The sequence below is a fragment of the Lissotriton helveticus genome, chromosome 10 (assembly GCF_964261635.1).
Source record: "Lissotriton helveticus chromosome 10, aLisHel1.1, whole genome shotgun sequence".
In the NCBI taxonomy this organism is placed as follows: domain Eukaryota; kingdom Metazoa; phylum Chordata; class Amphibia; order Caudata; family Salamandridae; genus Lissotriton; species Lissotriton helveticus.
In genome coordinates this window covers 60,287,600-60,304,891 of record NC_136071.1, presented here as the reverse complement: position 1 = coordinate 60,304,891, position 17,292 = coordinate 60,287,600, and the positions used below count along the sequence as shown (strand labels likewise).

At 40.3% G+C, this 17,292-nt stretch overlaps 1 protein-coding gene across 1 annotated transcript in view; it reads left to right on the top strand.

The window, feature by feature from the left end:
- Positions 1-8,109: 8,109 nt before the first annotated feature.
- Positions 8,110-17,292, top strand: part of LOC144783891 (extracellular calcium-sensing receptor-like) — a 179,708-nt gene continuing 170,525 nt past the window's right edge. Inside the window, exon 1 of the mRNA XM_078662633.1 lies at positions 8,110-8,309. Coding sequence (XP_078518759.1) covers positions 8,110-8,309 — 200 coding nt within the window. The remainder of the gene's footprint in view (positions 8,310-17,292) is intronic.

Below are 17,292 nucleotides of genomic sequence, written 5' to 3'. Positions count from 1 at the left end.
AAGCTCTGTGTTAGAGCCCTTTTCTTCATTTGTGAAGTTGTTTCTACAACCTTTGGTAGCTAAGATGCCATCCTATATTAAGGATACAAAAGATGTGTTAAAAACCATGCAGAACAAACTTTTAATGCACAGCTGAGAAAATAATCTATCTAGCTGTTGAAGGACTATAGACGTACATACTGCAAGAACAAAGCTTGCGTACCATTTCAGAACTACTACATGCAGAGAACTGAACCTTTAAAACACCTGTTGAGTTCATTTTAAAAGTAGCCAAGCTGACACTTACTAGGAATTATTTGTATTGAAACAACATGGGAACTTCCATGGGGAGTACTTCTGCTCCAAGTCTGATTTGCCTATGTATCTACCAATTTATAGAAGAACACATCTGGATAAATAATCCTCACTGCATGCACTTGGTGTCAATATATTGATGACATTTCGTCATTTGGCCGGGGTTTGAAAAATTTGCAAACAGTTTTGTGGATTGGATAAATGAACAGATCAATATCGAACATCAATGAGTCAATGAGCAAACAAGATATTTCTTTCTGGATCTTTTAATCATGGAGGTTTGTAGCACCTTACTCACAAAAGTATAGAACCAACTAACAGACAACAATGACTTACTTTTTTTTGAGTATGCCCTTACTCTTCAGGAGAATCTACCATTTGGGCAGTACCTAAGAATTTGACGAACAGCTCCAATTTGAAGAACTTCAAATCAGAGGCAGAAGTATTAAGCAAAATAAATTATTACTAGAGATTACCTAACAAAGATAAATGGGAAAGCTAGGAAGACGAGTAAATACAGCTAGTGAGACTCTTTATTAATAGAAAGATAAAGGACTGAACCAAAACAGACAATCTCTGACTGTACCTATAACAACAACTCAACTCACAAAGGTCACAAAATGATCAATTAAAATTGGTGTATTTTGAACTCAAATGAATTGAATTTAGAGAAGCCGGTACTCTCTTTTAAAAGTAATGCAAGGATTAGAGATAAACTAGTTCACACTACTTAAATCATCAAACCCCAAATCAGGGCCTGTGTTTACACAACTTGCAACGTCCCTCATGAATATTGATGAGATAGGCTGAACTGCATCCATCTCCAAATGGGGATTTTGTGACATGACTTATTAATATTTTGGAGTCAATGTTAAGGAGTAGACCCGTTAACCCAGCTGAGACACGGGTGAAGTTTCTAACTAAAGAATAACGTTTCAACCGGTAATCATTTAGGGGGGGCAAGTACTAGGAGAGTACCAATCACTCAGAGAAGGGAAAGAAGGGAGACCACAGAATGTTTCATTAGGAAATAAATTCTTTGCTGTACGTATTATATAAGCACTAAAATATGGTTAAGGGAAAGTAACCAAAACACACAATTGTGCACTGAATGTGCTAGTGATAGTGAACAGTGCAGTGACACAAAGGAGTGAAAAAACATCATGAACGGAGCAGGGATTATATACAGAAATAGTGGTCAATGAAACGATAAAGAATATATACAATAAGGGTTTCTTCATTAAGGCTGTTTAAGTAGACCACAATGATGCCAAGTATACTCTGAATAGTCAACGGTGTTTCGATCTGAGAGTGAGGAGGTCAACTTGTTCAGCACAACGAGGCGGTACACAAATCTCTCCACAGTAGGTATTCCAAGGGCTACAAACATGGGACCACTTTTTGGGGCATCCCCTGGCAGAGTACACCGTCTTCTCTCTATACATGCACCAATCAAGGTCCTTTTTCCAGGCTTCTAGTGTGGGTGAGTAAGATGTGTCCCATAATTGCGCAACATTTCTTTCAGCAAGCATGAACCCTAGTGTAGCCCCCTTTGTCTGGTGAGTGTTCAGGTCTGCGGGTTCCCATGTATTCAGGAGGCACCTTCGCACCTTCGGGTGGAGACAGACATGTAGCACCACGTTGATTGTATCATGTACCTTGTGCCAGAAGGAACTGACATATTTACACTCCCAGATGATGTGCATGAATGTTCCCATATGGCCACAGCACCGTTTGCATTCCCCACTATCGGTCCTCCCCAAATGTATCAAACGGGGCCCGGTGATATATTTTCTATGTAGGATTTTAAGCTGTACCAACCTAAGGCGCGTTGGAATACCAACCACTCTAGGGGAGGACACTCTATCCTGCCAGTCCTCATCATCCATCTCAATCCCATCCCGCATCCATTTCTCCCGCAACGGTTGGGAAGGGATCCGTCATGTTATTGATTAATTTCTTGTATATTAAGAAAATAGTTTTTTTGGGTAGGTGACCATCCAAAACTCTGTCCTCCAAGGGTTACTCCTCGGGAGGAGCATCCCCCTAGGTAGAAAAGACTGGAGTGAGTGTAGGACTGGTGCATATCGGAAATATTCAGTGCCTGACAGCTTGTATTCTGTTTGCAGCGTGGTGAAGGACTTGACCCCTCCCTCTCCCCAAATGTCTTTAATATGTGAAATGCCAATAAGGTCCCATCTGTCGAAACCCTTTGACCTCCATAATTTACCCAGTTTTTCAGAATCCCAAAGTGGGGGGGGGTTAATGTCAATCTATGTCCCCAACCAAGAGAATTAGTGGTGTCATGCCAAGTTTGAACGGTATGTTTGGTGGGGCCTGTTAACGTGTATCTTTTAGGTCGTGAATATAATGCCCTGTTATAGTTGCCTCTGGGAAGAAGCCATCTATCCATGGCATAGCCGGGATCGTCGATATGACTGTACGTACCATGGTTGACGGCTGCTAGATGTGCTGCCCAGTAGTATTTTTTAATGTCTGGGATGCTGATGCCCCCGTCATACCAGTTTAACGTCAACTTATTCAGGGCAATGCGCAGTTTTCCGTCCCATAGCAGGTCTCTCTGGAGGTCTTCAACCTCCTAAAATAATGCATTGGAACAGGGTCCAGGGTGTTCTGCAGGGCGTAGCGGAACCTAGGCAAGGAAATCATTTTGAACAGTGCAGCCCTGCCCAAGAGAGCGAGGGGAAGTGATTTCAAGCTGCTAATATCTTTTTTAAGCTTAAAAAATTACATTCATTTTCGGATAGGATTTCACTTTATGATTGGGTAATGAACCAGTAAGCAGAAATGAAATGGGGAAACAATTTTCCTTCAGCACATGAATACACTCCTTTTACAGCTAATTCCAATCATGTCGATAACATATTTTTCAAAAAGCACTTATTACTGCAGGTATGCCATTTTGAAGTGTTTTAAGGTACATGTGGTATCAATGTTAAATGTAGTATGCATGTAATAAGGCAGACAGGATATCCTTCTAGCTTGTGATGGAGTACCCATCCACCAAACTCTAAATCAGGCTCTAATTTGCCATTGCTAGCATTTGCTTTTGTGACCTGAAGGTAGCATGCACACATGTCATCCACAAGTGCTTATGCATGAATTCATTTGGTCACAGCCTAGGTTTCAGAGATGTCCTTCACGATGTAGATGTCACTGACAGCTGTGCCTGATAACTACCTGTTATGCAGACAGGATATGATCATATTGATGAAAGGTGGCTATTTTCTGCTTGTATTAACCTGTCATTACCTGGAGGAGGACTGGCTGTGGGGTGGTGGGTGGACCATCAAGGGATGAGCACAGGTGATTACTATGAAGCAATTTCTCTGGAGACAGCCATGCCTAGGAAAGAAAAATGTTATAAAAATGCTGATCATACTAAATGTTCTGTAACTGTTCGGGTTGTTGCAGACATGCAGATTATCTTCACTACTAACATGCTTATATTTTTCTGTATTAATTCAGTAAGTACTATTTTAATTTCTAATGTGTTTTAGTTATTTGTTTTCTAAGCAACAGAAAGTAGACTTTGGGCAACAAAGTAGTTTGACATTGTATAAATCTTTTGCCAGGTCACATTCATTCATTTTTTAAAGGATAAAGCAGCATGAGATTTAAAACGCAAAGTTGACTTGACAAGTCATACATTTTCTGGTGTTGTTAGTTTTGGAGAAATGACATTCTGCCAGCGTTTTTTTGCTTGAGTAAGGGAGATGGTCAGAAACCTGATGAACCTCTGGACGTGAAGAAACTGGTCATGTTAGGATTTTATTTTGATTGGTCAGTCATTGACATGAGCACTCAGACAGTCCCCATAGCTGGGTGGAATAGGGGACCCATCATACTTACGGATAATGCTTTCCAATGAGATGCAACAATCTACCTGCAGACATGATATCTGTGTGTACTAATGACATTTGTAAAGTCTACTTGTTTAAGATCACTGGTGGTTCATCTGCAAAGATGAGAAATTAGTTCTAAGATGTGCGAGTGTAACTTTGCCTTGTCAAGCAATCATATGACTATTTCAGGGCATAACCCCACAAAACACTAAGAGCCTCATTACAATGTCGGTGGAAGGCCATCAGACAGCTCGTCATTAGCAGTCGGCCCGGCATCTGAGGCAATTGTCTGACCACTGTATTGGGATACAGGCAGTCCGACGAATGCCTGTGGGGAAATCTGGTCTGCCTCTGACAGGTTCAAGGAGCCCATCCGCGCCGCGGGTGGATTGTAATCCCCAAAATGAAGGTTGTGCCTGCTCAGGCACTTCGGTGAGCATTACAATACACCTTTCTAACAGCCTTTTCATGTCAGTTCTTCAGCCATGAAAAGGCTGGCGAAAGGTTCTTTTGGGGCCACCTAGCGGTGTCCCTGTCCCCTGTGGCCTTCTGTTATGAGCCCTGGGGTGCACCTGTAGTGCTCCCCTAAACATCCGCATGGTGCCTGCCACACGGTGCATGGGTGCTTCAAAACTGTATTTTTCCTATAGCAGCTTGTGCTGCAGCCCACAGCAACCTGCAATAGGAAAAATACACTTTCCGACCACTGTGAAGGCAGTCACATCCAAATTTTGATAGCGAGACTGCTGACTCCTTGTCGGGTGGTCCCATTACTGGTACGATGCTATCATAATGAAGCCCATAGTTAAAATGTACAATATGCATAAAATAGAACATCATACAAAGTTTCAAATGCTGCAAGTAGATCCTAAACTTAACAAAAAAGACCTAAAGGCGAATCTAGTTTCTCCTCACAATCTGATAGAATGGGCAAAAAAAAATGTACATTGTGATTACGCATATCACACTTGTTAGTCTTGTCATCAGAGCTATTCTTCCATTTACTGGTTATATGCATGGTACCAAACCTAAAGTTAATAAAAAGTATTTTTGTTTGGAAATATTTCATCCAAGTGCAATTCAAATGTGGGTGGAAATTGCTTAAACACTAAACATTTGTCAGTTAAACTGCCATTTTGTGGACACTGATGACTCCTGCACACAACACAATGTTAATAAGAAGCTTTAAAAGTACCCTTGGATGTCTGGTGCATGGAACAAGGCTCAAACCACATGATTGCTACCCCAAAGGTACTTAGCCAATGCTTTACATGGCCTAACCAGGGCAGTGTAACTGCCTTACCTAGAGATAAGATTTCTAGTAGACAAGCCCTATAAAAGTCGAGCTCAGATGTTGTCCACAATCTGGCTCAAAATAATAATGGTTTTACGACAGTGAGGCGGTCAATTTTCTTGATATCTGTGTCAAAGAAGAAATGCTCAAGAGGGGTGTTTGGGGCAAATTAAAAAGTGATTTAACAATATAGAATCCCCTTGAAACCTGCACCTGGACAATTTTACTTTCCTATATTTCAGTTCTGTACAGTGTGACAGATCCTATCCTGGAACATTGTCCCCCTGTTGCATTAGTGTGACGTAGGAAATGGTATTTGTGGACAGATGCACTCTCCTCATTAATCTTAGATTCAACTTTATCCATTTACTGTGATGTTCTAACCAAGCGTGTCTCTCAGGTGAAGTGTAAGGCGGACATTGGTTGCATAATTCAGACCTTGGCCAATGAGCAATAGCCAAGCTTAAGGAACTGTACGGGACAAGATGAATCAGGCATGGATGGTTCTGTAGACTGCATCAAAGGAGTATATTTCAATTCCCCTTGTGTGATCTAGACATCTGAAGCACAAGATGAGGATGCTAAAATACACTTTCTGGCACCTAAGTTCAGGACCTGTATTTCCTTCTACCTTTGTTGAGACATAGTGGCTGGGTGTTTGAAGAGTGAGGAAATGGGTAGAGAGGCCATGTGCATAATCTGATATTATGAGCGATTTATAATGGATCATTGAATGTCTTTGCAGTGCATCCATCCTGCATTTGGAGGTATGTAGGGAAGATGTTTCTGATATGTGACAGTGAACAAAATGGTATGATCTAAATAATTAACATACATAATAATATTGTGGTTTTTCTATGCTCACCAAGCTGCCACATGTTTTCCTACCCTGCTGCATTCAATCAACCTGGTCTAACACAATATAGCAGGAAGCTGGTAGACAGTTGGGAATTCCCCGATCAATTCACCCGCCATGCTCAGTCATACCAACAATGTCCTTATAAGGCTTAACTTCTACACGGTATAGGGCCAGCCTTATTTTGCACAGATGAGCGTGTGTAATCAGGAAACTAATCAACTTGAATAGTGTTATTAGACATTGTATAATGACTTTAAGTAGGAAGCAAAACTTACAAGCAGGGCTACAGAAATAACTTAAGCAAAAGGAACAAACGATGACGGAATGATGAAAAATGCAATCATTCACGCAAGGTCACAAAGATGTGGGTTAAATCGATTGTTCTTTTGCTCAGCACACCACCCAAGTATGGACTCAGCCATATCCAAATCAGTCTTGACCCTGTTCCTCATGGAAATAGTCCAGCCCTAACTGCCAAGCCAGATCCTCCCTGGACCAGAAAAAGCATCCTTGGACCGGTGTGGGGCATCACTAGCAGGGCTAGCCTGAATCCAGTAGTGCAGTGAGCAAGGGACCCACATCTGGGCATATCCTTCCCACTGAGGGCGATAAAAGGAAAAGTGGTTAGTCAAATTGCCAGCATTCCTCCCATCATCTTTTGTGTGTTTCATGCACCACCCTAAATGGCATGGGTATTACCAGACGTGAGTCCCATGCTCACTGTGTCACGGGTTTAAGCTAGCCTTGCTGATGAGGGGTGAAAACCCAAAACCGGTCTCAAGATGCATCTTTCCGGTTCTGGGAGAACCTGGCCTGACAGTTCGAGCTGGACTGTTCACATGAGGAACAGGTTCAAGACTGATTTGCATATGGCTGGGTCCAAACTGAATGTGACATGGTGAGCAAAAGAATGATGGCTTGGGATTCTACCCTGAGCAATCGCCAGTGGTTAGACAAATTGCCAGCATTCCTCCCAACAAGTTTTGTATGTTACAGGAATAACTTACCAAGAGTTCAAGACAATGCTACTACTGAAAGGCAAAGTCAGAAATCTATAACATGCAATTTGTTTTAAAACTGTAATATATAGTGGGATGGTCATCTCAAGAAAAAAAGAATAAGACATTTTATTGCAGCAAATTAAAACTTTTTGGATACTAACTCACCAAATAAAATTGTTAAAGCCATGGTGTCCAATGTTTGTTAAAAAATAAAACATCTGTTATAACTATCTGTCTTTTTCATGAATTCTTTCCTCTGCTCACCAGGCCTATGAGGTCAGTGAATGTTGGGGAATCATTGAATTGCTGTGTACGTGGTTACAGAGGGGGGTTTACCAAAGTAGAAGCTTCACTGGGGAGCCATTCTGCTGGGTAGCTTGTAAACAGCCTTGTACAGCATATATAATTATCAACATCAACCAGCTACCATACTGCTGACTTCTAAGAAGTTATCTTCATTTGTGGCACCTGCCCTCTTTCAACACCTGGTTATGAGTTTTTCAAGAGTCAATGGTTTATGCTAATTTATGTCATGGTAATAATGGATTGCCACCACTAGGCTAGGCTGTTGGGTGTGGTTTACTGAGTGATGTCTTTCATGTCAAGTTTGAGAACAGTAACCAATAGGTTATAATAGCCATGAGCATGTTCTTAGACCTAAGCAACTATCTTACCCTCACACACTGACCACCTTTTTGTTTTTCTAGCTTGAAGATCGTCTCTAGGTAGAAGGCCCAGTGTGGTTCCCAAGAAGTTCCAAACATGGAAATACGTATAAAATGCATTATAATTGTAATGGTCTTGTGGGCAACTGCATCCACTGCTGCATCTGATGGTCGACCACACAATTGTGGACTCTCACTACCGAACGTGGAGATGTATTCCAAGGAAGGGGATGTCTTATTTGGCATTCTGGCATCTGTTCATGAAGAAACAGTTTACCCTCCCATCAAGTCTTTGTTCACAGAGCCCCCTTCTCCCAGGCACTGTGTAAGGTAATTAGATTGCCTTTATTACCTTAATTCTTTCTGCATTAATACATTGAATCCATTTACAGGTTTTAAGTGTTGTAGTGGTTATTTGGCAAAATTTGGTTGAAATTTAGTCCTATGGCATTGAGTTATTATTGGGTAATGTGAGTATGAAATGCTTTACATATTGCCCTGAATTCAAAGAGTGCACTGCACTGCTTTGCCCATGGACAAAAGCAAGGGGCCATGCTTTTCTTGAATGCTTATTGATGTTCCCACCCTGAGACTGACTTTATTGTTGTTAAGTGGGCAGCTTGAATCTGTAGCACATGTTCCCAAGCAAGGTAGTGCTTAATTTGGGCTGGTAGTTACTGAGAGGGCCAACTGACACTCTTTACTGGGGACTAGTACTTATTTAAATGCACTATGAGGAAAGAAAGCCAAAGTCAAAAAAGACACAAAGGGAGAATGCAGAAACCTGTAAGAGTGAGATAAAGTGGCAGGGAGTGTCTGGAAGAGGATTAAAGAAGCATGAGGTAGATTCCAGGTTACATAGCCTTGGTACTTAATGCATAGGTGGCGGCCATGCGCTTCTGAGCTGAGCTTTAGGTACTGGAACATATTTTTCTACAAATTAATCACTGATGTGAGGTAAGAGAAATACTCCTGTAAAATAAAATCCAGGATATATTCAAGTCTTCACTTTTTGTATAAGCAGCATAAATTCTTAATAAAGTTATTAACAAAATTGTAAAATTGTTGCCGAATGTTATGTCATATGTCATCATTGAAATAGCTCGATTAGCTACCAATGTTTGTCTCTTTAATTAAGGGGAGCAACTTTTGATCTTGTTGTACTCATGTAGAATCCAGCTATGTGGGTGGGAGCATTCCATTAGTGGCTGAGAAGCGGGTGACCTTGGACTGACTAATGTGAGTACTCGTCATTGCATTGTATGGAGTAACAATTGCCAGTAAGAAATTTCCACCTGCACTCCAGGAAGTAATCTCTTGAGCTGTGGGTGCAGAATTGTTGTGAGAGTGGGATAAGTAATCACTAGAGAGGTAGTACCTCAGTGAATGTACAGGACTAAAGCTGACTGTCTGACAAAGGAAAGTTGATGCAAGACTCATACACAGCTAGGGACATGGGCGATGGGTGTGTGCTAGAGCACTTCGTGCCAACAAAGCAATAAGCCCATTACCCTTTGGCCCTGCAGATACAGAACAGCCTGGTTTCCACTTCAGCTCCTGAAGAAGATTGAGCATTTACAATTTTGATTTTATACGAGATAATGTTAGCAAAAGCTTTAACTGTGACAATGGTCCCTACATTTTGGGGCATGTGAAGCACATGCAAAACACATTACTCGGCATACTGTGAGTTGTGTGTGAGATGGAAAATGGCTTTACAAAATATTTTCACATAAAACGGTCTTGTTTTATGATTTACATATTTCTATATATGATCTATCATTCTTTTTCTCACTACACCACCCCAGTTTAGATCCAGCCATATACAAATCAGTCTTGACCCTGTTCCTCAGGCTAGTTTGAATCCTGTGGCACAGCGACCAAGGGACCCAGATCTTGGCATACCTATCCCACATAGGGCGAAAAGTGCTGTGGCAACAAATTGAAGGATGGAGTGCTGATTGAATCAAACATTCAAGAGATCTGGGTTAAATCCACTGTTCTTTTGCTCATTAATGCTTTTCCTACTGTTGCAGAGACTAGAGTGGGAATAGTAAATGTTACCCCCCTGGAGTCCAGCGCTTCTCCTAGTGTTGAATAGATGGAAGTAGGAACAGAAAATGTTACTACCTGGAGTCCAACACTTTCCCTACTGTTACACAGACTGGAGTGGAAATAGTACATTTCACCTCTCTGAAGTCCAACACTTTCCCTATTGTTGCACAGATTGAAGGGTGAATAGTAAATCATCTCCCCAAAGCCCAACACTTTCCCTACTGTTGCACATAATTGAGTGGGAATAGTAAATGTTACCCCTCTGGAGGCCAACACTTTCCCTACTGTTGGTCAGTAGACTGGAGCGGAAACAGTATATGTTACCCCTGTAAACTCGAGTGCTTTCTCTACTGTTGCAAGGCCCGGAATGGGAACACTAAATGTACTCCTTGGGAGTCCATTGCTTTTCCTACTGTTACACAGACTGGAGTGGGAATAGTACAGTTTTCCCCTCTGGAGTCCAACACTTTCCCTACTGTTGCACACACTGGCATGGAAATAGTAAATGTTACCTCTCCAAACTTCAACGATTTCCCTACTGTTGCACATGAGTGGGAACAGGACATTTTACCCCACAGTAGTCCACCTATTTCCCTACTGTTGCACAGATTAGAGTGGGAATCATAAATGTAACCCTTCTGTAATCCAGTGCTTTCCTTACTGTTGCAAACATTGGAGTGGGAAAAGTATGTTTTTCTTTTCTGAAGTCCAACACTTTCTCATTTTCCATAGGACGATTAGACACGGCTACAGCCCGAACCGCTGAACGGAATTACACCAAACTTGGCAAAATGGTAGGGACTGCTACGCAGTACAGCCTTTTGTTTAAATGGTGTAAATCCATCCAGTAGTTGTTGAGAAAATGTACCTCGATAGACTGAGGCACAGGAAAGCAGAAAAACAAACGTGTAGAACTCAAAAAGGGCACAGGGTAGAAGCACCCTGACCCCCTAGGCCTGCTCACGGGGTCCCACAAGGACCACCCCAGGCCCGAAAAATTATAAAAAAAATTTAAATGGCGGGGTACGCATACCGTACCAGTACATACGCGCACGGTACGCGTACCCCGCGATTTAAAAACAAATTTTTTTTTGGGGCCTGGGGGGTCCTTGTGGGACACCCTGAGCAGGCCTAGGGGTCAGGGTGCTTCTACCCTGCTCCCTTTGCGTGTTTTCCACCTTTTTTTTACTGCTTTCTTGTGCCTTGGTTCTACCGAGGCACAATATGGCTGCCAACACTTCCTGGTTTGGAGTGTATATATATAAGTATATTCTGAGCAATTCTAATATATGCCTGGTATCTCCCCTCACTTTGTATGCTGATGATTTATTGGCATTTTCACATTGTATTACCCCACTTTGAACATTATCCAAAAAGAAGTCGTTAAACGTGTAAATATTTCTGGTTATTAATTGAATTCTCACAAAACTCAACTCTTATTGGTAGGGGATTACTAGATTAAACCTGTGATTGGTCACCACAGCTAGATATTTGGGGGTTATACTGCGCCAACTTTAAGACTCCGTTTTGAATATAATTATATTTTGTTATCACTGCAGATAAAGGCTTTACTGAATAAATAGATGCATCTTCCTATTTCTCTAATAAGTGAATTAACTTAGTTAAAATGAATATCCGACCTAAAATGTTATTCTATTTCTGGGAGCTGCCCCTTTACATTTATAATAATATTTTAAGCAGTTTGATTCTATGGAATCCAAATTTATCTGGAAAGGGAAGAAAGAGCAAAGGGTAATTACGTTCCTAAAACTTCCCATAATCCGAGGGGGATGAGCACTTCCCAACTGGTGACTGTACTACTGGGTAAGTATTGGTAATTGTATGAAGCTACTACACAACAATACCTCAATGAATTGGCTATGCTCAATACCCATGAATAATAATCCAAGCAATATAGAAAGCAAATTTAACAATAAGAAATTCTTCAAAAAATGTCAGATTGAAAACTACTGGAGCTTTAACAAAGACTTGGGCGTACATATTTTTTTAAGAAATTCTGGAAATGCATGCACATAATTTATTTTTGGACAATTCAGAACTACCTGAATACTTTTCCCCTTAGATTTGTTTGACAACCAGGGGGCTAAATCCTTTTTAGATTTACAGTTGGAATTTTCATTACATCTAAATGAATTTTTCAAATATCTTTTTAATTAGGAGTGCTGCATGTATAACAACAAAAGGATTATTTATGACCATGGGCAGACAAGTGGTCAATAATCGTAGATGAGATTTTATGGAACATGAGGTCGCTGATGGTCTTGCGCACTTTTGTAAAATCACTAAACCCACTGGACTGTGAGGTCAAGTATATTGGACTTTATTTGATTTCTATATTACCTTTCCAAACTGAGAAGATGTTGTAAAATAACTCATTGCTGCCCATGATGTTTAACGGTGGCTGCTGATAATATTCACATGCTCATTAGTTGTCAGAAAGCTAATGATTTTTGGGCCTTGATCTCCCCAAAAAATTTCCTCTATAGAACAAAATAGGGGCTTTCTCACCCCCAAAATGACTGTATTGGGTTTTCTATGTACTAACTATTGCCAGGCTGATTATTGCAAAAACATGGTCATTGGAGTCTGTGCCCACATATTAAGAATGGTGGCGGGAAACCCTAAAAGCATATGAACTTGAGTGCCATATAACTAAACTGAGAGGATCAATTTTCAAATTTCAGCCTATTTATGGGAAAATGAAGAGATTATCTAAAGTAATGAATAATATTATGATATTCATACTGTCATGCTGTTTTATGCATGCTCCTAAATGAAAACATTGAAAAACACTGTTGCGCACTATTTAAACATAGAAAAGTGTTTTAACATTTTTAACACATTGTTCATTATCTTATAAAAATGAACAAATAAAATAAATATTTTGTAACTGTTTTCCTCTGTTGTTGATATTTTAGGATGTTAGTGGAGTTTGCAGTTGCATTTCTTGTTGCTGGTTTCCAGTTCAGGGAGACTATTTTAAATCTGGGTCTGGGGAGTATTTAGAATAGTCATTGTATTTAGATATTGTTGTAGTGTATATTCTTTTGAAACAGTATGTCTTAGTTTATGGTATTGCAGCTGTCATTATTTGTGAGATTGTATGTGTAATTGTACTTTATATGTGCTTTTTATGTGTTTAGCATTGGTTTTAAGATGTCTTTACTGTAAGGGTGGGCGAAAAATGTCACTCCTCGGGCAGAGTTCATAGTTCCAGCAAAACTCCGCCAAACAGCTTTTTATTTTGGGACATCAAACTTTATTTTTACATGGTTGCATTTTATTTTTCAGAACAAAAGAGTTTGATATTGTCACCCAAAATTATATTTGACTTTATCCTTGATTTTTCATTTAGTGGAACATTTATTCATTTATATAATTTTTAAGGTTTTTGGTGGATTCCTTGGACCATTGGACTTTTATTGGGGGTCTATTTTTTTCTATCTACTTTGAACTGGTTGGTGGTCATGTGACACGAGGAGAGTAGAAAGTGACACGGAAGGATGCTGCTGGTGCTCATTGCTGGCAATATTCTAGGTGGACGTGCCAGCTGCTTTTGCTGGTTGGGAAGGTCAATGGAGTTTGGGGAGTTCCAAAGGGAAAACTGAGACTTGAACAATAAGGATACATGAATTGCCAAGGAAGCACAGAAACTGTTAGCCCAGGTGCTGATTCAGCTTGCTCTCCAGCCCACTATTTTCTATACAAAGGCCTCTCCCCCTCACATCTGACCCATTAGTCATCCTATCAGGACTATATCTATACTGGCATTCCCAATATCAGTCCAATATCTATTGACTATTTTATCGGCTCATTGGTTTCTATTGGGAATACTCAACTGGCCTGCTCTCCATTTTCAGTTCATCCCTGTGTGTTCCTGTGTGTGTGTGAGGTTCCATGAGGCCCCATACAGCCCCACACATGCAGATTAGCCTCCATATGAATTTTTTTACCTCATTGATAAAGTTTGCTGCTGCTGTTTTCAAACCAGCTGTACCAGACACTTGGACTTTGCAAAAACACTCGTAGCTGTATAGAGGATCCTTGATGATGGAAAACTGAAGGACAGGTGGATTGATCCAAGCGGGGGCTCTAGTGATGTGAGCAGCACAAGCTCAATTAGCATCAAACATTACTGCATTATTAGCATTGGTTCCCTCTCAGAGTTAGAAGATGCATTGGATCATTCTAAAATGGATTAAAGAGCAGCTGGTGCAGGAATTGATGTTGGTCACCTTTGGCCACTGGCCATCATTCATTAGTTGTAGAGTCTGATCGTGGATCTGGTTGCTAGAACCTATTAGAATACTGTCTAGATACTTGTGATCCGTTCGGTGGAGTTGTATAGTATTAAACTGACAATACTGTGATCGCAAGCAAGGCGGGGTGTTTCTTTTTGCACAAGCTAAAAGTTTGTGCTCATGAGTTTTGGATATTAGGATTGTGTGATCTGTTACGATGGATAAAGCATAAGAAAAAGCAATGATAATGGTAGGAGTAAAGAAAGAAGGGAAGAGAGAAATACATTGAAAAGCAATTTAACCACAGTTGTACAAAATAAGCTAATCCTTATGCCATGAGATCGCAAACATATAGAAGAAAGCTAACTAAGCCACTTAAAGTATTTGAGCATACATCCCAGCTTCTCTCAATTGGCCATTTTAAGCAATTAACTTCAGCCACGAGGAAGGCCACCATGACTAAGGAGAGGAAATGAAATGAGGATGTACGTGCTTAGTTTATGAGAAGGAACTAAGGGCCAGATGTAGGTGTCAAAATACCGGTCGGAATCGGCCGAAAATACCGATTGTCGGCCGTTTCCGACCGGTATTTTGACATTGCTATGTAGGGGCACTGAAAACATACAGATTCGGTAATTTTACCGAATCGCTAATTTTACCAAATCGGTAAAATGACCGATTCTGTAAAATTACAGAATCAGTAAATTTTACTGATTCGGTAAATTTACCGATCGGTAAAATTACCGAATCTGTATTTTCCTATGTAGGTAGCACTTCTAACAGTGCTACAGGGCCTTTAGAATTCGTTATTTACCATGCAATACAATTGCATAGTAAATTACGAATTCTTGTGTACATGCACATCTGTGCATGTACACCTGTGCCATGTAGCACACAGCCATGCCCTAAGGGCATGTATGTGTGCCACATGGCGCACAAGCCAGTTACAGGGGTGCAACAGGGTGTCAAAGTGACACCCTGTCCCCCTTTGCAATTCGGTATTTTTACAGATTCGGTAAATACCGAATCGGTATTTGCTATTGAATCCTATGGGCTTCAAGGCCCATGGGATTCAATAGCAAATACCGATTCGGTATTTACCGAATCGGTAAATACCGAATCTTACCGATTCGGTAAAAAAATACCGAATTATTACCCACATCAGATTTACCGATTCTAAAAAATACCGAATCAGTAAAATTCGGTATTTTAGGATCGGTAAATCTAAATTACCTACATCTAGCCCCTAATCTTACTGAAGATAAGGCAAATCAAACAGCGAAGATGGACTCTCTCTTGGGGTAAATATTCCATTGAAGCAAAAAGTGATGGTAGAAAGTCAACCATAAGAGACTATATGAAACCTATTGTTAAAGTACTTGAGGTAGCTGCACCAGCTAAAGAGTGATATTTGAAAGTTCCTGAGCGTAATTGACAGAATTCTTTAAAGCAGGTCATCTTAGAGAACAATCCTCCCAAACAGATGCTGGTTATACCCTTACTTCCGATGATATATAGCTGAGGTATGTAAAGTCAACATAAGCATCTTCCACATGAAATAGGAACTGATAAAAACATAATGGTTAAATTAGAAGGGAAGCCGAGAGAGAACACATACACCATAAATATCTTTGCTATAAATTAACATTCAGTCACAGTTCAAGCATCAAGTGTGCCTTCTTTATAGGCAATTATTTTTTCCCCCAATGAAGCTCTGGAGCAAGATAAGCTTGGTCCCAATGGACAGGATTGAAAAAGTCCAGGGTTCTCCAGGCAAAACACTGATTTCAACATAATAGTTGATAACTCTATTTTGGAATGTCTTTTCAGTGCGGCACTCTACTGATGTGTCTCTTTGTTCAATGTATTGGGAGAATTGGAGCTTGGTGCTGATTATACCCAAAAACACACGGGATATATAAAATGGTACCCACAAGGCAAAAATGAATTCCCTTGGCTTACATGACTTACACTACTCTAAGGAATGGAAGCCCCTTCTCAGATAAACCAATGTCATGGAATGGTGTGAGGAGTAGATGAAGGAATCACGGAGGCCATCTATTCCAGTTTGAGATTCTGATGTAGTGGAGGGTGTCTAATTAGTCACATTATTTAGAAATATGCTCGAATCTATTATGGGTATCTGTCTAAACTACTGAATGATATGGGCCACAAAACAGATATCAGTTTTTCAATTTAACATCACGTATTGGATCCGAATTCTAAAACAATCTAGTGAAAATAAGATAAAAGCAAATCTGGCTCTGAAGATGTTCTCTTATTAGAACCTGCGCCATGCAGTGAGGGATTATCAAAAAGTCATATGATGGTCCACACGTATCCTGCGGCAGGAGAAAATGCATGAAATATTTCACAGAACCTTGTAGTGATGGAAATTGAGGAAATTGACATTGTCATAGTAGATGATGGTGTACCTTTGGGAAAGTTGATTGATATGACACCAGCAAATAAAGGCGAGGGGCTCGCCGATCAGACTAGGTTCACAGTTGACAAATGTAAGGTCCTAAAAAATAAAGAAGAAAATGGAAGAGGAGAATTTGGAAAAAAGGGCCCAAGATTGCTTTGGTTTGCCAATACAAACTGCCCTCAAGTAGACAATCTTTAACAAACAATTTTGTTGTCATCTCCCAGAACTAAGGTTATTGAAATAAAGTCCATGATGGTTGTTAATAATCTATGTGAAAATATGCCTACCAGGGATTTAGAGCTGCAATGGGATCAAAATTGGGAGTAGAGTCGATAGTCAGCAAGAACCCGATTGTCAACATAAGCCTACAACTCCTTACATCGATCCGAAAGAACATTGACTGGTGGAAATCCTGGTGGACATGTTTGCCAATTGTGATACAAATGCATTTTTAAATTGCTAAAAAATACGTTCGGTGCTGTTCTGAGCCACTTGAAAATAACTTAAACAGCAACCAAATGCAGTTATTGAATTTTATTCAACATTAGTGACCAAGGACATCTTAAGC